Source organism: Acanthochromis polyacanthus, chromosome 14 (genome assembly GCF_021347895.1).
Source record: "Acanthochromis polyacanthus isolate Apoly-LR-REF ecotype Palm Island chromosome 14, KAUST_Apoly_ChrSc, whole genome shotgun sequence".
Lineage (NCBI taxonomy): Eukaryota > Metazoa > Chordata > Actinopteri > Pomacentridae > Acanthochromis > Acanthochromis polyacanthus.
In genome coordinates, this window is record NC_067126.1 from 30,142,736 (window position 1) to 30,163,894 (window position 21,159).

Here is a 21,159-nt window from a genome sequence, read left to right on the forward strand (position 1 = left end):
AACTGTTATGTACATCCAGATATGAATGTAATTTCCTGGGTTGATCAGTTTGTGCTGAGGTGCTGAAGTACTCATTTTGAGGGGGGAGAATGCCTGTGGTCCCTGATACAACACTCTTTCTGTCTCTGTCGTCATGCTGATACCTTTTCACCCCACCTGTGCTTCCAGAGAGTTTGCGTGGCGTGACCCGGAGCTGACGGAGGTAATTCACATGCTGCAGCACCACTTTCCCTCGGTGCAGGCCAACGCAGCTGCCTACCTGCAGCACCTGTGCTTTGGTGATAATCGAATCAAGAGTGAGGTAGGTCCCGTACCACTGACTCCACGCTGTGTCTTATGAGAATTAATCTGCAGCAACATTTGTTGATTATCGCACCTAATTTACATTTTTTTTATACTTACTAATGCCAATTTTGGCCATAGTTTGTTTTTTTGTAATGTGGCTCCACGAATTTTTTACTGCACTCAAAGATTTCCAAAAAAAAAAAAAATCACCAACATGAAACCCCGGTTGAAAGTTGTATTTGTTTAAAAAAAAAAAAGAAACCGAAGGGAAGCAATTAAAATTACAGCCTTCAACCATTCACTGTATAGCTTTATTGTTGTTCAGCAGTCTTGTACAGCCCTGACCCACAATATCTACTATAATTGTAAATGTTTACTTTTTCTGTACAGGTACGGATTTGTAGCAGCATTGATTTACCTCCCAATAAAATATTAGCAAACCTGCCAAATATTAGGGCTGATCTGGTTTGTGCTTGCTTTATAGGGCCTCTTTTTTTCTTTTTCTTTTTTTTTTGCGCTTGCAGATTCAAAGAGACACTTGCAGATTCAAAGTCACATTCACACTGCTCATTCATAACCTATGCCATTGAAAAACCCACAGCAAAGGAATAAATAAATAATAAACAGACACAAAGACATCTATTGCTCAAGACATTTTTACTTCAGACATTAAAGGCCAAACTTGTCTTTCTTCAGCATAATGCGTTTTGGACGAAAGAAGTTACATTTTGACTGAAAGGCATAAAAAGAAGAATAAGACATCTGATATGAAGATGTAAATTTTATTCTCAGATACCAAGTGTCAGTATATCACAAAAAGATTCATACTGTACGATGAAAAGCAGGGAACTTGTTTTGATAAAGCCGTTTTTTCAGAGCATACTTCATTTTGTGCTCCAGAAGAAAATGTAAATTCAGTTTTCTTTTTAGTCTACAATCTCCTGTGGTTAAGGCTTTTTCCATGGTCATAGATTAGCATTACTTTTCCAAATAATTTGTGTTCTGCGTGAATAAATTCCCCGTGTGTAGATTCTCTTGTCACATGAATAAATGCATGATTTTGCTCCTCACTATACAGCTGAAAAAGTGCTGTTAGTGGTCAGAATCATTTTACACCTGATAATGGTGTGCAATCTCGTTCACTCCGTCTCCAGGTGTGTCGACTAGGAGGAATTAAACACCTTGTGGACCTGCTGGACCACAAAGTTCTTGAGGTCCAGAGGAACTCTTGTGGAGCGCTGAGGAATCTTGTTTATGGGAAAGCTATGGACGACAACAAGATTGCTGTTCGTAACGCAGGAGGTATCCCGGCACTGCTCCGCCTACTGAGAAAGACTGTAGATGCAGAAGTGCGGGAGCTTGTCACAGGTCAGTTGGCATGTGTCCGCTTTACAAACTTGTTGAAACATTTTTACCCTCACATGTTTAAGAATTTGTGCATGCAGTATTCATACGGCTTCTTTAACCTCACCGTTAGTCTTCCGCATGCCTATGATGCATTACGATGCTGCCATTAAAAGAAACAAGGCTGCGCTGCTTGTAATCTTGCAACCAGTGTTATTATTAGAATTTCAAAGTTATTCAAGATACAGACTGGTGACAAATTTCAGAAGAAAAACAAACATTTGACCCCTTCAGTGATGGGATCCTGTGAGAGGCATATTGCTGACATGGTTTGGTCCCATCTGTCCTCCTTAGAGGGATGGGTCGCTGCAAGTCAAAACAAAGTTGTCCTGCATGATGAAACATTTCTACTCTGATGGGGGTTGTCTCTTCCGGGATGACAAAGCCGAATGCTCACACAACACTAGGGTCACTGAATGGTTAGATGGCTATAAAGATGATGTGACTCATGCTTTGGCCTTAACAGTCATCAGATCTGAACCCTGCTATATAGCCCCGGGAGATTTTGGCTGATGTGTTGGACAGTACCTTCCAGCACCATCATCAAACCACCAAATGATGCAATATCTCTTTCCAGAAAATTGAAGAATCAATGTCAGGGTGCAATGAAACTGTTCCAGCAGCACATGCTGGCACAACACCTTACTAAGACACTTTTTGTTGAAATCTGCTGAGTTTTTTTCTTGATAAATCGCTTTCATTACTCAGTTCCCAAAGTTGTTTTCTAATTTTGTTTAATAGACCAATTGATGGATTGAGTCGTCATTTGAGCAGTATTGTTACCAAGTACCATTTCAGACTTTTTCAGCCTTCATCAAATCTATTGGGTGGTTCCAGCAGGTCAGGAACATTACACAGCTTGTGCAGAAGATGGCAAATTATTTACCTGACACACACACAGGCTTGTTGTAGTAGAGATACTCACAGTGCTGTAGTGTGTCTCATGAATCTTGACATAGTCTGTGAATGTAGCTCAAGGCTGTCGTGGTAAAGTTTATTGCTCCTCGAGATGAGGTGTGAGTTAACCATCCGAACCCCAAGCAGTTACTGGCTTGTTTTTTTCTTTTCTTGTTTTTACTCACTGTGATCTCATTTTTTACTGACCTCCTGCACCTCTATCAGTACAGCACAGTCATTGCTAGAAGCAGAGAGAATTCAAAAATGTCTTTAAGCAACGTGACAAACTTAAATTTTTTTTTTTCAAACATTTGCTGGGTCCTGCAAAGTCTTACTCACTGTTAGTTCAAGGATTGCCGAAAAATTAATTTGACAATTCTTCCAGTTTTTGCAGTGTTCTTGCTATGATAAATGGTGTATTTTTAGCAACATACAAAATAAAATAACATGCCTTTCAAACCTGCTGGTGTAAGCTTTGAATAAACGGTTAAACAGACTGCTCACCGTGGTCTATCCTGAGATTATGAGTGTAGTAGTATCTGAGTCATGGAGGCTTTTATTTAAGCTGCTGCTACTGCTGTCATAAGTACTTATATGTGCAATGAAATAAAACCACATTTCCACAGGATTCATATTCTTTTACTACTTGGGCTGCAGAGAGATTTAGCTCCTTCTCTGTTTGAAAACAACTGCCTCTGCCAGTCTGCTTGTCATTCTCCTCCTCTGCGGTTGACTGTGTGCAACTCAGTGGTATTTGTGTGTCGTTTGAGCTCTGCAAACAGGGTAGAAATCTGTGTTGTTAAGGATCAGGGTGGTGCTCTACAGAAATAAGCAAGCCAAGACATTTGGCTCCTAGGTGGCTGAGTCAGCTGTTTGTGCTGGACTCCAGCCCCCTGCCTAACATGGTCTTAGGTTACAGTCCACTGGTCCCCTGGCGGAGAACAATACAGCCAGAGTATGAATACAACACTTTCGTATTGTCTGGGAGATGATTGTCCTCTGCTTGCATTTTTCAGTAAAGCGCCAGTTTACTTTGCTTAACATAGACCAAAGAAGAAAATAATCAGCATTTTTAAAAGAGCAAAAGAGCATCATTTATCTCTGCTCCTCACTTGTGCTTGTGTTAAAGCGCACTTGAGTGTAAAATCTCTAAAAAATAATAATAATAAAAATTAAAATTCCTAACTCCCTTCATTCAGATTTTAAAAGGTTGCACAGGCATTTGCTGCCCAGTCAGAGTCAGCAGTTTAAATGTGAGCTCTGTTAAAGTTTTTCTCTTTCATCCACCAGTCAGAGTGCCTGCTGTGGCTAATTGGTGGTGCAGACCCCGGGATGGGGAGCAATTTGAAAAGGTCAGCAGTGCTGCATCACCTTTGGTTAATTACAGCTAATGAGAACAATCCACATAAAGAGCTTTCAGGCAGATGACAAGGGCATCCCACACCATAGCTTAAAGTGGAGCAGACAGAAATCACTCACTCACCCTTTCTACTTAAAAAGCACCGTTTCTGCAATATTTATAATCTGAATTATAAAACCCGCTTAAGCAGCGTCGACAAAAGTAGCTAAGAGGGCAAGCAGACGTCAGAACTCTTTGACTCCTATTGTGTCAGTGGCTCCTCCTCGACTCCCCTGGGAGGTCCAGGTGTCATTTCTGCTTCATTTGACGTAGCTGCAGGAACAGGCCAGCCTTGTTTCAGGTCAGGGGTCGTGTTGCAGGAAGTCACAATGTGATCTCATCCCCTTACCGGTCTCATCTTCCAGCAGCTGTTGTGATTATTGCTCTGTCCTCACACAGCCCCTCAGATCAAAAGGCTAAGCTCACTGCTCTGTCATTAGCTCCAATAGTTGGGGCACCTGAAACTGCCCCTCACATTCACACGCACAAAGGTTTTGTTTTGTTACCCAGTGTTAAATGTTACATGGCCACGCTCATCTTGGCAATTGCAGCTACATGCTTAATCACAGTTTGATTTAACTAACTCTTGAAAAACTTGAAGTTGGAATATGTAATATTTGCTTAATTTCCCAACTGCTTCTTCCAATTTACACGAAGACCAACAGAACAGCATCACCACACATCGATGCAGACCCATTTGCCAAGTGTTGGCATGAAAAGCTGTTTGTTTTTGTTTTTTGGGGGGGAACAAAGAATGATGAGGTTTATGACCTTTTGATCAAATGAAAAATGAGAAACTTAATTTGATCCAAAATAAATCCAGTTATAGCCATGAGCACTGCTTCCACTGCATGAGGGAGAAAATGAAAAACGCCCACTAACCTCAAAAGTACACACCATGCTGCCTCTCTGAGGTTTAGTCAATGCAGCATGGACAGTTTTCGAGCTCAACTCCCAAAACTGAAAGGTTAATAAATTGGTCCTTTTTTTTTTGTCCGATCAGCATCTTTTCACACATTGAAGTAAAAGCTGACCCAGTTATCACTTCACCAGTCAAGGTTGATGACATGCTGACTTGTGGTTAAAGAGAAAAAGATGGTCTCTAAAGGAATCAGTCAAGATCTGTCTCATTCTGCTTGTCTAGAGAAGCAGTAGATCCCAGATGGGTTAAGTCTCACTTTACACAGCAACTAGAAGCATAGATACAGCATAGCTTCATCAAAAGTTAAAAAAGCACTCTACTGTGAATAAAACCCAGCATTGGTGATGAATAGCTAATAAAGTGTATAGCATCATGTAAATAGTACTGGAGGGTTGCCAATCGGTGTGAGTTTTTATATTGATTGGTGCCACATGAAAACCTAGTTATTTTAATTCATACACCGTGACTTCAACTGACTAGATTTTACAAGAATTCCATCCAATTTATTTTAACATACTGTATCTTACAGTCTTTTGAGGCCGCTAAGGGCCTGCTGTGTCTTTTGGACAAAATCTAATGTTCTTACTGCAGAGTCAAGTTACTGAGAGGGATTTAGGAAAACTATTTAGGGCACAAGCTCAGTGTTGTGATAGTTGTTTAAGTGAGAACTTTGGACCCTGACAGACAAAACCAGCTTCAGTGAATTAGCACTGGCAAACACTCACTTGAGAAATACTTTACCTTACATTGTCTTTTAAGGAATTCTCTCTTCTCTTGTATCTTGTCTCTCCTCGCTGTCCAGTATTCAATGAAGGCGAAATGCCTGAAGAAGTATCTGACAACTCTCAGTAGGAAATACTTCATCACTGGTTTTCTAATTGGTTTCATGTGAATTAGTATTGCCAATGTGGACTTTTTTGACAGTTGAAAACCAAACTAAGTTGAAAAATGAGGGAAAAATTGTACAAATGGGTGACATAGATTTACAGCAGACAGATGGTGCCAGACACACCACAGTCAGCAGACGACAGGGTCACCCACAGTCGCACAATGACCCCCAACTGATCACTATGTCGCTGTGTCAGGACTGTTAGACTACAGTCATCCCAGTTGTTTGCTTAGCAATGATCTTTCAACTTTTGCCTTTTCTGTATCGCACCAAAGCCTCAAAACCTGTTACATCTGAGCTAAAACCCCCCCCCCCCCCAATCTCAAGGTTTTTTTGTTCCTTCCTCGTGCTCATAGGGAATCCAAAGGAATCTTTGGATTGTTGGGTTTTCTGTTCTCTGTGTATAATTCATAAGGTCTGTACCTTACTATGCTAAGCAATGTGAGATGACTTATGTTGTGAATCTGCGCCGTGTAAGTCCAAAAAAAAGTCGGCCCATTTTTCAGGTCAGATAGTTCCTGTATAAATGCTTCAACAGCTGTTATAGACATTCTAACCAGCTTTAAATTGTATTTCCTTTTTCTCTATTGAACCTCTGTGTCTTCTCTTGAGCTCTCTAGAGTTTAGTTCAGATGGATCATTGGCCCTGGTGTCACAGCAGAGTTTACCTTGGGTCAGTGTTTCAAAGCCAGGCCAAGGCACCAGTGAACAAGACACAGAGCAGACAGCAACATTTAGGATGATGTTTACACACACACACACACACACACACAGAGATCTGCTTCATCTGACTGTCAGATATGACTTATGGGTACTGCTGCTGGTGTTGCACCACTGACAGGGTTGTCAGTCACACCTCAGTAAATTCCCCTGTTGATTCTTCTGCCATGCCGCCTCCACAGGACCAGTCTGAAATCCTACAGAGAACATTCATTTCTCCAAATTGATGTCGGGAGTGGGTGTGGAGAGACGTGTCAGAGAGGGGTTGTGGATTGACGAGATTGTGGAGTTAAGAAAATGAGGGAAGTTGATCAGCAGGTGTGAGAGTGTTATCACTGCATTAGTGGTCCTATTTCAGGCCAATCCTTGTTTGTCCCGTGAGAAAGGCAAACACAGGCCTGAATGTGGTTGTGCAAGAGGCGTAGGTCAATCACCGCAGAAGTTTGATTAAATTGTATCCCACTGAGGCGGCCCGATAGCCAAGTGTTTAGAGCTCATACCACATGGGCATAAACGCTTTCAGTAGTGTCTGGCCTGGACATTTACTGCATGCCAGTTCTCCACTTTCTTTCCACTTTCACTGTCCAAAAAAAACTTGACCTTTAAAAATATATATCCAACTGGCTTAAGTAGATCAGAGACAGTAGCCCACCTGATCACATCTTTTGCATTCAAACCCACAAACACTGCTGGCAGCATCCAGCAAGAACCATGTTCTGCATGTTAACTTTTGAGAGTCAAGTATCGCATGATTGTCAGCTCTGTCATGATATTTTGTCAGACTGAAAAAGAAATAATAAGTTTACGGATTTTAATGAGTTTTCAAGCACTTGGATGTGGTGTTGATATCAATCATCAAAGGGACTGAGGTGGAGAGAGCTGACAGCCACAGTGCTGCAGGTAACACCAGACCTGAGCTTGACAACAAACATTGTCGCCTCAGTGAAGAAAGCCCAGCAGCACCTGTATTTCATCAGAATGCTCTGGAAGGCAGGTCTGAATAGTCGCCCTCTCACCCAGGCTTGCAGAGGACTGATGGAGAGGATCCTCACTACAGGGATCTCTGTCTAGTGTGGTAACACAACACGGGCAAAGAGGAAGGCTCTCCAAAGAGTCATAAAGATGGCAGAGGGGATTATTGGGTGTAGGCTTCCATCCTTGGTCTCCTGGTACACCCAGCATTGCCGAAAAAGAGCAGAGAGCATCATCAGAGACGCTGTCCATCCAGCTCACCCTCTGCTCAGACACAAACGCTGCACCTACAACCTCAGACACAGTAGAGCGGAGAATATCATCGCACGCAGTGCACATTTCCACAACAGTTTTTTCCCTGCCACAGTGAGAGTGATGGCAAAAACAAAAATAATTCCTCACTACCTCACCCACTTATACGCAATATCCTCTACATGTGCAGTACTCCCTACATACTGTATGTGTGTGCGCGCATGTATATGTTTATATTTTTGGACAGTTGAAGCATTTTCATACCTGAGCTACAGCATCTACTTGTCTTATTTTTTGTATTTATCCTTTATATCACTCCTGTTGATGGTCTTTTTTTAAATTCTAGTTGTGACAGCTGTGTTCTGTTCTTTCACTCGACTTCCAAGAAAACCCTGCTCAAGAATTCCCATGTGCCTAAACTGTCTGTTCATGTGTACAAATGGCAAAAAGAATCTTGAATAAGGATAATAAGTGAATGAGTTAATGAAATGACAGGCAGTAGCAGAAACACCCTTTGCCAGGCACATATCTGTGTGTATAGTTTCTTTCCAACGTTGTCTCAATTGGGCTCCTGGGCCATATTACAGACTATTATCGTCTCCAGTGCTTCAATTAGAGAGAGGGGGAGCAGCGTGCTGAGAGAAAATAAGCAGTGAGGTTGAGAAAGAAAAAGACGGGAAAGCTTGTCATTATTTTTGACCTCTCCCATTAAGATATCCTTGTGTGTGAAATGCATATACAGACGGAATTCAGTGTACCAGCATGCCCCGGTCTTTGTCATGTACCGTGTTCTGCATTTCCAAACCAAATGAGCAAGTGGTAGAGCAAAAACGGCAGCAAAATTGGGCGCAAACATCGTGCGTGAGTCGTGTAGAGATCGCATTTGGACCACTAACACACATGCATACTGTGCTCGTGCCTTGTAATTTTGTTGTGGCAGCATTTTTGAGTATTAGCTACGTATTTGGTTCTGAGTATTTACAGTAGATTTCAGCTCGTGCGGCATTAGCGTCCTGCAAGGTTACCGGTGCCCCGCAGAAGCCAGTGTGTGCCTTAGTATAAGCCTAGCAGCAAGAGCCATCTAATTAGAAGAACATGTTACATGCTGGCTAATCCTTGACAGATGCAGCATCAAAGGCTGCCAGGACTGGGACTGTGCACGATTATCAGCGGTTACTAAAAGTATATTTGAATTGAATGGAATGATGGCATAATTTCTAAAGACTTTACATAATTCATGTCTCATTTCAAATGACTGAGCCAATGCCATATGGATACCCGCCTCATCCTTTTTCCTTTATTTTTCATTTCAAGCAAATAATCTTCAGCCTGCGGATATTCTGCCTGGATGAAATTTGATATGAATGTCTGATACCTTGATGCTAGAGCTGTGGTTTCATTTCTGAAGAGGAGAGCTCTCGCTTAAGTTCTTTGCGTGCGTGTCTTTGTCTGCTTGTGTGTACACATTTGTCACTGGACGTATGTTGAGTTTCCTCTGTTGGGTTACGATAACTGCACATGACAGCTGACATAACATAAGGTGTGCACGCCTGTTTATCCGTGTTTGTTTGCGTGTGGCTCTCTGCTCAGGGGTGCTGTGGAACCTGTCGTCATGTGACGCTGTCAAGATGACAATCATTCGGGACGCCTTAACAACTCTGACCAACACTGTGATCATCCCTCATTCCGGATGGAGCAGCACCACCTTTGACGATGACCACAAGCTGAAGTTTCACTCTTCCCTGGTGCTGAGAAACACTACAGGCTGTCTGAGGTGAACCACCTGATGATCAGACTTGGCACTAGCACCCCACTGTGGACATGTGATGCTATTACATGTAGTGGGGAGATGAGCTCATACTGTGGCTCTTGTGTAAATAGCTATTTTAATGTTGTATTTAAAGAAATCTAATACTAGAGTGACCTGCTACAGGCATAAACATAAAACAACTTCAACACATCATTTGCAGGGACAGTGAAGAGTCACATTTGTTAGACCACCAGTAACAGAATTTTGTGTATTTTTTCAGACGTAAAAGCTTGAGCACACATCAAAAGAAAAATTACAAGAAGTCCAGTAAATGACTAGACACGTTTTTATCAAATAGCTTGAATTTTTGTCTTGTCTCTGTTTCAAAGCCATCATCACTTTATCGACTATTACAGATGATGTAATAATCCCAGCTCCTCTCCTGGGGCCTTTCCTGTAAAGACGCTGTGCGGCATGTGGAGTTCAGCCTTTAATTGGTGACAGTTAGTTGCACAGTGTGTGTGAGTGTGTGTACTTCTTTGCACACAAACATACATAGGTACGGTTGCTGGTTCCCTATTTACTCAGCAAAGTACTGTAATTGAGTCAGACCACACGCACACACCTCATACATTATGGATGCTGTACGGGGATGGCAAAACCCACATTACACATTCAAGTGGGACACACACACACACACACACACAGCTGTCATTTTGTGTGTTTGCATATGCTCATTTGTTTGTTGAGTAAAGCCCCAAATCAAACGCTTAACTTGTGTGTGTGTGTGCGGGATTTTTTCAAAGGAACCTGAGCTCAGCTGGTGAGGAGGCCAGAAAACAGATGCGCACTTGTGAGGGCCTCGTTGACTCACTGCTCTACGTCATCAAAGCCTGTGTAAACACCTCTGATTTCGACAGCAAGGTACACACAAAGACAGCCGCCCACCAATCCACACACACACACACACACACACACACACACACACACACACACACACAGACGCTCACACTTAGCCAAGAGGACAACATGCAGCCACATGATAAGAAGCTCCGGGGGAAAAAAAAGTCTGACTTACCCTGTTTGAATCATTTCATTGCATATATCTAAATTACCCTCGCAGCAGCCAGCAGCGACTGTTTCATAGAGTTTGTCATCCAAAGCACGACACAAACACACACAACAGTTGACATTCAGAGTCTGATGGACCAGCTTATCAGTCTTCTACTGCTACCGGTTTTTCTGCTGTAGGAATAAAGTCACATCTCCCAAACATGAATCTGTGCATAAAAAGTCAAGTGGGCCAGATGTAAAGTGAAGACGGTCTCCCCAGGGAAGTAGGCCGCTTAATTTTAATCAAACATGTATGCTCATTGACATTCTATGAGGCGAACCCTTTACAAAAGTCACAAAGGATGGAATTTAAAACCATTTGCTCTGGTCCAAAATTTTTTCTTCCCTGAGACCCTTGGGTTCCATATCTAATTGATATCATTGTAACACAGCAAATAGAAGGCCTGTATCCCACACATTGGCTGTAGATCCTGTAGCTCGCTGAACAGTTTGAGTTTATTGTATTGTAGCTTTTGTCATGGTGATTTAGAAATCCGCTGCTCTAACTATCCACCCAAATCCCCTTTTTCTTGTGCCTGCCAGATTGTGGAGAATTGTATTTGCACTCTAAGGAACCTGTCATATCGTCTGGAGCTGGAGATGATGCCGTCCCGACTGATAGGGGGGCAGGAGCTGGACGGCTTACTGGGCAGAGAGTCTCCCAGCAAAGAGGTGGACTCCAGCTGCTGGGGCAGAAAGAAAAAGAAGAAAAAAAACAGCTTGCAGGAAGACACAGTGAGTGTGGTGTTTAAGCAGAGTAAATACAGGTTCAGTGTAGTATTCACTTTGCGTTGTCCATATTTATTCAACATATATCTCAATAGAACTTCAGTGGATTTTTGTCTCCTGTAGTACAGACCACACAAAGAAATCCACACAGAATATTTGTGCTGCTTCATTATATAAAGGGTCAATTTTTTGAAAAGTTCAAGTAGTCTCGCCTGTACACACCCTAAATAAACACTGTGGTTGTTTGTTCAGTGGGACGGTGTGGGGCCCATCCCAGGCTTCTCCAAGTCTCCCAAGGGGGCAGAAATGTTATGGCATCCTTCGGTGGTTAAGCCTTACTTGACACTGCTGGCTGAGAGCTCAAATCCCGCCACTCTGGAGGGCGCCGCCGGGTCCCTTCAGAACCTGTCAGCAGGCAACTGGAAGGTACAGCACCAGTATTTGTACATCTATGCACTCACACAAATACACACCTTCACTTTTGTGATTATGTAAGCTGTTAAATGTGATACCTCGGAGACAAAGCATCTATTCAGCTGGTTAAAAAGGATTTAACAGCTCACCTCCTCTGTGCCAGTCAAAGCACACGTCGGTTTTACACTTGGAATCACACAGGCTAAAATGTGCGTCTCCAGACCATCGGTTTTCCTGCGTGGCGTCTAGACCCTGTTGAAGTTTTAATGCCTTTTTGTGTGCACAGTTTGCAGCATACATTCGTGCAGCAGTGCGTAAGGAGAAAGGACTGCCCATCCTGGTGGAGCTGCTGCGGATGGATAACGACAGGGTGGTGTGTTCGGTCGCCACTGCTCTGAGGAACATGGCACTGGATGTCAGGAACAAGGAGCTTATAGGTCAGGGGTCACTGTTTTACAGAGAGCTTTGTCGGGTTGCACATTACTGTACACAAACATAAAGATCATTAATGCTGTTTTTATTGGCTTATTGCTGCTGCTTAACAATGCATCCTCAGTTTATGTTGCACCAATTATGTGCTGTGAATGGGTTTAGTGTTTCTACGTGCACAAACACAGTATGAAACAGCTACAGAATGTGTTGCTTTTATAGAAACAATATGTCACTGCTAAGTAAGGAAGTACATGAAGGGAAATTGGTGAAATAACATATTTCTTGAATTTTTTCTCTGATATCCAAAACGCTGTTAATTTGTGTAATCAATACATTACATTCCAAATAGTTCCTTAACTTGCTTAGTATGCCTTCTGACAATGGTAAACAATGTGCTTAAAATCGGTTTTTAATTGATTGCAATAACAGAACCAGGGCTTTTAATGACCACTTTAACTACTGGTTATTGTTTGTCATTTAATCTCTCTATAGCATTTTGTATTTCATGAAATAATCTCGTTTAATGGAAAAACCAGTTTTTATTTGCTCTCTCTGTGGAATTAATGAGGAGTTTTGGCTCCAGCAAAGCAGCAGTGATGCCTTGAGACAGAGGGGGAGACTGTGTGAGTTTATGCTGCAAGTATTTAGGTCTTTCAGCTGGACTGCTGTGCTGCAGGAGAGATAGGGGGGAAACAATCTTTTTTTCACCAGGATGCAAACTCTCTCATGCCCTTGCGATGATAATGCAATGTCATTTTAGAAAACCGCCTACTGCACTGCCGGCTCAAGCAAAATGAATACATCACTGCTGATATAGAGAATATGCAATGTAGTTTAGGTCGCTGTGGAAGACAATTACTTATGCATTATTTAACATGTACAAAAAAAATCTTAAATGTGTGGCATTTCCCCCACATCCCCCTGTGCTGCTGCCTACAAACCTGCTGGACAGTGCGTCATAATGTATGAGCTGCAGGTCTCACGTCCCCTCCTCCTCCCTCTCAGGGAAGTACGCAATGAGGGACCTGGTCAACCGTCTCCCCGGGGGAAACACCACCCTGCTGTCGGACGAGACTGTGGCAGCCATCTGTTGCACTCTGCACGAGGTCACCAGCAAAAACATGGAGAATGCCAAGGCCCTGGCCGACACGGGCGGCATCGAGAAGCTGGTCAACATCACCAAGGGCAGAGGAGACAGGTGTGCTACAGCGGCGTGTATTTGTCTGATTTCTTTTTGCAGAGTGTACACTGATACATACCTGACTCTGACATGTGCACATGCTGGGACACACACAAGAGTCAACAAACATATGTGGCTGGTGGCTTCACTTTACAGACTCTCCTGGACATTGGATAGAGGGAATTTTACACACACACACACACACACAGACTAATATTTAAATGCTGGGAGAAGGAGAAGTCGTAGCCACGGGGAAGGTGGTACTGTGTGCATAGAGGTTTTACATCCCTGTGGAATTATGGTACAGCTGCTATTTCTATCCTGCTATATATTCAGTAATGTTCCAGGTTAGAAGACGCTGAGGACACATCTATCACACTGTCCTGTAATATTTACAGTGTAATATAAAATCCGGGTAAAGTGATTCAGGGATACGCATCTGTGTTATTTATGTGTCTTTCCAGGTACTCTATGAAGGTGGTTAAAGCAGCTGCTCAGGTGCTGAACACACTGTGGCAGTACAGGGATCTGCGTACCATCTACAAAAAAGTAAGGATATTTGGAATGATAGTGATCCATCATGATATTGTCAAAGCAGTCACCACTGCCAGCGCACAATGAATGTAACGTGTTTTTAATACAAGCAGTGGTAGAGAAGCTTGAAAATGTGTTTTATATTAGTTGTGTGTGCGCAGAATGTCTTAACCCTCGTGTCATCCTGCGGGTCAAAATTGACCCATTTCAAAGTTTGAAAATGTGGAGAGAAAAAAACATATTTTCACAATGAAACTTCTGATGTCCACATTTTCAACATTTTTGGGAAATTTTTGAACATTTTTTGGTGGGAAAAAAAGAAATGTAAAAAATGTTTCTTTGAGAACATTCACAAAAAATAAGCAACCAGAATCCAGCGAATTTTGCTGGATTTTGGTAGATTTTCTTAAAGAAAATATTAGAAGTTTTACTGATATATATTTGAAATCACTTTAGATATTTTTAGGATTTTTTTGAGGAAGATTTTCACTCATTTTTTGAAAATATTTACAAGAATTTTCTTGCCAAATTTGGGGGATTTTTTTTTTTTTAAATCACACTTTTAAGGGAAATTTTTAGGGAATTATTGGAATTTTCTTCCTGAAAGTTTTGCAAATTTTCTGAAATTTGGGCATTTTTTTTGCTAAATGTTTGGATTTTTTTTCAGATGAGAAAACAATATTTTTTTAATGCCTGTAAATGAAGACAACAGGAGGATTAATGCATAAGAAAACATGTCTTGCTAACACAAAGCTTAGGAAGGTTAAAAGTCTTTTAACACACAAAAAAAAAACACAAATCCACCACTGTTGTTATTCTAACTGCCACTTTTCCTGTCTCTGCTGCCACAACAGGACGGATGGAACCAAAACCATTTCCTCACTCCGGTGTCGACACTTGAACGGGACAGGTTTAAGTCCCAGCCCACCCTCCCCACCAGCACCATTCAGATGTCTCCAGTCAACCACCCTGGTAGGTTCCCTTAACCACAGCGCCTGCCAGATGAAAATAGACACCGCCAGAGAAACAGGAAAACCTCTGGAATTTAATGTCAAAATGTGTTTTTCTCTTTGCAGCTGCCAGTGCCACGTCGTCTCCTGCAATGCTGGGCATCAAAGAGCATAGAGACACTATCAGAGATTATCAGAGAGCACAGTCAACTATGCAATTTTATAATTACCAAGGAGACAACAGTATTCATAAAAAGCAGTACACAGGTACACGTCTGAGAGTCGTATGAAGCAGAATATCAGTGCTCTAATTCAAACCATACTCACTATCTGCACCAGACTGAAGGCCACTCTCTGCTCGTCTCTGTGCAGGGCATTATCTGCTTTATCCCTCATAATGCTCCAAGCAAAATTCCATGGGCAGTCTCTTCTCATTGCCAGGACAGTCCCCCTCTTATCATTTCCCCCGACTCCTGCCAGCTCTGAGACAGTCAGTTCATTTAATTCAGAGCTGTTTTTGTGCTGTGGTCGGTCTGCACAGCAGTAAAGTGGACCAACCAGACACGGGGTGGACACTCTACAATGGTGCCATTGTTAGCAGGCCCAAGTCACAGCTTGCAGACGGGGGCATTGAGTGGGTACCCAGACATACTACAGCCAGATGAGAGCTCTCACCAGCCTACACCGGTTGGTGGGAGCAGGGGGGAGGGCAGAGCAAACAAAATGAGCCGCAGCCTCAACAATCCTTGTATTACATAGGGAAGTGGAAATTGAGTTTCTGGATTCCACTGGTTGGATGAAGTGCCAATAAAAATACCCATCCCATGGGCTATGTAAACAACAGAACAGCAGTGGCCAACTCTATTATTTGGTGTTATTTCTCTCCAGCATAGCACAGCACTTCTTGATCCTACTCTATCTAAATACAGACATTTGCCCTTTGGGGATCTGCAGACTTTTTCACTGATATGAAATGAAGTGTATTTGCAGTAAGTCCCACCATTTGATATACCGCATGATATACACGCCTTTTTCTCTTTCTTATTTGTACCAGGATCCGGAAAGCCGTCTCCATATTACTACACGTCACCCACAAGAGAGGAGCCCAGAAGAACACAGGTGAATATAACAATTCTGCATAAATGTCAGGTTACATCTCATAACATCTACGTTCTCGGTATGTCTCTATATGATCTGATTGGAGCCTGCAAAAGTAGCCAATGAGATTATTTTTGCTGTGTGTGTGAGAGATGACAGATTATTTGATTCTGCTTTTGTGGTTGGTTAATTTGTGCAGAATGTTTCATAGCATCACAGTAAAGTTCCACTTATTGTCTTTAAATTTGTCCATCAACTGATAAATTAATCTCCTTCACCCACCTTTGAGCTGATAGTTAGGACAAATAAACTGTAGATATTGTAATGCCACCCTTGAAAATAGGTCTCTTCCATGAAGTGTTTGATAGCACTGGTACAAGGCCCCTGTTTGAGATCCCCGCGCTGCACTGTATAAACCTGGCGAGGACACCCGGCTCTTCTACCCCGCTTGACTAATACAAAGAGACTGACACATATTCCACTGCGGATAAATGGCGATGCCGGGAATGACCCAGCACATCAGCTATTGTTTGAGCCAGAGTGAATGTGACTGCTGGGATTGGGATGGTCTGGGTGCGTCTCAGGCACCTGTCACTGTTGGACACGTCCATGTGTGCTCATTCAGATAACGGGGAGAAGGAGGCAGGAGGGAGGAGAGGGGGGCACAAGCAGAGAGAGATTTCTCTTGTGTCCTTCATCCCATCACATTCGGGCTAGTTAATGTGCGAAGGCAGTCATTACCCTTTTTATTTTCAGACAAACACAGATCCATCTATCTTCTGGGGGTTTTTTACCATTTACCTTGAAGCTGTTTTCTGTCGCATTAGTGGCCAGAGACGTGTGGGCTAGAAGATGATTGATTTGCTTAGTGGCTGAAAAATCTCCAGCCAGACAAAAGTGCATTTTACTGAAACTGCTGAGATGTCACTATATGTTGTTACACTTGATTACTACCAAATGGAAAGCCTGTTTGAGGTATTTTTTGTGTTGTTGATGATGCGAGGAGAGGCGTTCAGATGTTCTTCACTTAAAGGCACAGTTCAACATTTTGCCATATACTCTTAAATGAAAAGATATTGTCACATCCACATATTGTTGTTTTACACATTGATTTTGTTCAATATATGCCATTTAGTCTTTCGAGGTACTGGTAGGCGGATTTATTACTGAGCCCAGCTAGCAGTTTTTAGGCTAAGCTAAGTTTAATGGCTGGACTTAGGGTCACATCTACCACACAGATATGAGGGTGGTGTATTGATCTCTTCATCTAATTCTCAAGCAGAATGCAAATGAATGGATTCCTCCAATTGTCCGTGGGTGGATGTGTGCTGTGGGGTGTAAGTGTTCCTGGCAGTGAAAGTTTAAAAATGTCAGGCTACCATCCTGGCCAAGTATCCATTGAAAAGAGGTTACTGACCTCGGGAGAAGTTCCCTAGTTAAATAAAGATTATATTGATTTTAAAACCTGGTGATGCAGAAAAATGCCCACTGTGAAGGTTTTCTTTTTTGTGAATTACCCCAGGAGTCTTTTTCTGCATAATGTTTATTCTGTTTCAGTTTTGGATAGTAATGCATGCTAATACCAATACATCTGTGACACATCAATGTTAGCCAATCTATATATTAGTCAGGCTCTACTAAATCATAGGACCTTTAATATTGATAATGCTTTTAGTTGTAAACAGCACTTTTATGTTAAGGTGAAAGTTAATAGTATTTATTTTATATAATGCCAGATAAAAACACTCTGAATATATTTTAGATTATTTTTTCATCAGAATTTCAGCCTACAACCATCAAGTCAACAAATGATGTAAAATCAGTGTGGTGGAGTACAATCTAGAATACAGGGGGTCCTCTGTTTATGACGTCCTCTACCTAAAGCGTTTCGGTGTTACGTCAGAACTAGCTATGTGGAAATAGTTGGCCAGCGGAGTGGATGAATACGTCGTCACGCGGCGCAATAAGACGACTTTGTTTACATCATCCGGTTGTACGCCACCTTGGATTGTGTTACATTTGCTCACTTTTTGCCCTTCATTATGGCTCCCAAGCGTAAGTCAGACTCCTCTGATGGCAAAGAAAATGGTGGTAAAAGCTGCAGCTGTCCAACTAGTTAAACTTGTGTTTGCATAAGGAATAGTGAGTCGTAAGAAACTTGATTTCTTTACTGTGGCTCTTGATACGCATAAGAGTGAAAACCGCACCAAAAACAGAATAAAACAACATAAATACATGTAAATAAATCACTTTAACTTAACCAGTAGTCCAAAAATGAAGTTAATTACTTATGACATTGCCTCTGTGGCTTTTACAAAGTAGAGACGTGCACCCAGAAAAGCGAAACGTCAAAATAGCGGATCAGGAGTGACAATTGTCAACAGGCAACTTATCACAGCTACTGAGGCTAAAATCCGTTACATAACATTAACCCTCGTGTTGTGCTGCGAGTCTAAATTGACCTGTTTTAAAGTTTGAAAATGTGTGTGGGGGGGGGGACATTTTCACAGTGAAACTTCTGATGTCCACATTTTCAACATTGGTGGGAAGTCTTTGAACATGTTTGAGTGGGGAAAAAATAAATGTTAAAAATGTTTCTTAATCTGCCAAAATCCAGCGAATTTTGCTGGATTTTGGCTTTTACTGATATATATATATATATATATATATATATATATATATATGTGTATATGTAATCACTTCAGATATTTTTAGGATTTTTTTGGGAAGATTTTTTTCTCATTTTTTGAAAACATTTACAAGAATGTTCTTGCCAAATTTGGGGGATTTTTTTTAAATTAAACTTTCAAGAAAAACTTTTAAGGAATTATTGGAATCCTCTTCCTGAAGGTTTTGCAAATTTTCAGAAATTTGGGATTTTTTTTTTTTGCTGAATTTTTTTCAGACAAGGAACCAATATTTTTGGTGCCTGTAAATGAAGACAACAGGAGGGTTAAAAATAGTTGCACTGAATTACATGCATGTATAATTTCCTGCAAGGTTCATGTGCAATTCAGGACAGTTTGAGATCTACATGAAAACAGCCATTTAGAGGTAATTAATGAAAGCAAATATGCTAAATAGCTGGGGGGAAAAGTCAATTATTTATCATATCAGAGTATTTTATGAACATCTTTCAATTGATTAATCACAGCCAACCTTCTTTCTCCTCGCAGCCTGTGTATTATACAGAAGAGCCGAGCAGGAGGAACTACGATACGTACAGAATGTACCTGCAGCATCCCCACAGCTACGACGACTCGTATTTGGAGGTCATCACCTACCCTCCCCCGGTCGACTACAGCTCCCAGCCTCATGGACTGAAATCCACCGCTAACTATGTGGACCATTACGCTAGCACACGGAGGCCTTCGTACAGGGCCGAGCAGTACCCCGGCTCTCCTGACTCCTGGGTATAGATCTGGAGATGCTTCCGTGTTACGACCAAGAGCTTCTTTCATCTCCGATTCTCATTTCGGGATGCGACGAGGGGGCGTCTTCAGCCCGCGGCGGAGGCTAGGAGCCGGGGAGCACACAGGAAAGGACAGACTTTTTCATGAACTTGGCTTTATAAGTGTGTTTGTTTTAAAGTGGATGTGTGTGTGTTTGGAGGGGAGTTCACCTGAGTGATAACAGATGGAAAAGATGAGGATGTGTGCCAAAGAAGGAAATCAAGGAATGTGTTTTTCAAATAATTTTTCATTTAGTAGAGGAAGATGGAATCATGCTTGGGTCTGTTGAGGGACTATACTGGACACTACCGCGAGGAGACGTCGTCCTCTTCTGTCTAGATGTTAGTTTTATTTTCTTTCTGAAACTCTTAGCTGTGATAGCATGGTGAAAGGTGTGAGTCATGTAAGCGAGGGTCTGTGGTAAGAGTCAAGAGGGGAGAACATGTATGTGCTGAAGCCAAAATGGATCATGAACTCATATCTGTAAAAACAAAATAATAAATAAAAAATAGTTCACTAATGTTAGATTGTACAGAGGGATCAAATTGTATCTGTACTTAATGTTGAAGCTGTGTAATGCCATGGAGTCTTGTACATTTCTTGCATTTTATTGTAAATACAAAAAAAACAAACCTGTTACCTGGTTTACACTCATCAGCACTGGTTAAAAAAGAAACTTGTGCCATGTTAAATCTCTGAAGATATATAAATATACAAAGAAATATGTGGACAAAGATGGCATCGTAACACAACCATGTTAACATAATAAAAGGTCAGTTTTGTTTTTTAAATTGTGTGATTGCATCTTTTCACAGGTACAATGAAATCTTTTCTTGCCATTTTGTAGACACAGTGTACTCAAAGCTCTGCTCTCTTTTGAGAACTTTTTGGTCTGTCTATAATATTCTCCTTCAAGGGAGGGGAAAAAAAATTTCATTACAAAGTATTTACACAGATATGAGTAGAAGGTGAGCTTTGAACCAGCAGTGAACCTGTGTTTTATAAACCTGCACCGCTGCACCCTGGAGCAGAACATTGAATCCCCACCAACATGATCAGTAACCGACTGCGCTTACACCTGGGTAAACAAACTTTGCTCCTGGGATTGGGAAAAAAAGAATGTCATTTCAAAAACCATTGCTTTGGAAATGTTGATGGTAAATATGAACAACACGATGTGAAGGTATCACAGCGATGGATTCCAAAATACAGATTTTATATCAGCAAGTTTGTGTCTCAGGGGTCCACAAAAAATGCAGAAACATTCAGATAATTTGTGCAGAAGCTTTTGTTTCAAGATATGTCCTTATGGGTTATCTTCAAAGTGTTATCTATAGTGTGCAAGCCTGCAAAGTGCAAACTCATTGTGGGAATATTCACATCAGTGCGTCAAGATAAACAGATCATGACACCACTTGGTACTAAATTAAAATGTGCTGGTGCAGGTCAGGTATCAGTATACTAGAAAATTACATTCACCTAAGTAGTGATCCAGCCTATATATATTTCATTTTATGAATGTAAAAAAGAGGCAGTTATTTATGTGAAGTAAACACTGAGATGATTCCAATAATGTACTCCACCTTACCTACCGTTCAGGTACACAATTAAACCGAACATGATGTGCAGTGTCTGTAAGAAATATTCACACATCTTGGAAGTTTCCCCTCTTTTATAGCTTTTCAACACTAAATTATGGTCAGTATGATTTGGCTTTTGACTGTACAACAAAGCTTTTGAAGTCAAACTGAAAACAGATTTCTACAA

At 41.5% G+C, this 21,159-nt stretch overlaps 1 protein-coding gene across 7 annotated transcripts in view; it reads left to right on the forward strand.

Moving 5' to 3' along the window:
• LOC110968601 (plakophilin-4) overlaps positions 1–20,183 on the forward strand; it is an 86,586-nt gene extending 66,403 nt beyond the window's left edge. For all 7 annotated transcript variants that reach the window (XM_022218553.2, XM_022218524.2, XM_022218544.2 and 4 more), the window contains 13 exons: positions 169–301; positions 1,440–1,653; positions 9,331–9,514; positions 10,297–10,414; positions 11,147–11,338; positions 11,585–11,758; positions 12,033–12,183; positions 13,184–13,376; positions 13,823–13,907; positions 14,747–14,864; positions 14,969–15,109; positions 15,897–15,961; positions 19,117–20,183. In XM_022218553.2, coding sequence (XP_022074245.1) covers positions 169–301; positions 1,440–1,653; positions 9,331–9,514; positions 10,297–10,414; positions 11,147–11,338; positions 11,585–11,758; positions 12,033–12,183; positions 13,184–13,376; positions 13,823–13,907; positions 14,747–14,864; positions 14,969–15,109; positions 15,897–15,961; positions 19,117–19,359 — 2,011 coding nt within the window. In that variant the 3' untranslated portion in view covers positions 19,360–20,183. The remainder of the gene's footprint in view (positions 1–168; positions 302–1,439; positions 1,654–9,330; positions 9,515–10,296; positions 10,415–11,146; positions 11,339–11,584; positions 11,759–12,032; positions 12,184–13,183; positions 13,377–13,822; positions 13,908–14,746; positions 14,865–14,968; positions 15,110–15,896; positions 15,962–19,116) is intronic.
• The last annotated feature ends 976 nt before the right edge of the window (positions 20,184–21,159 follow it).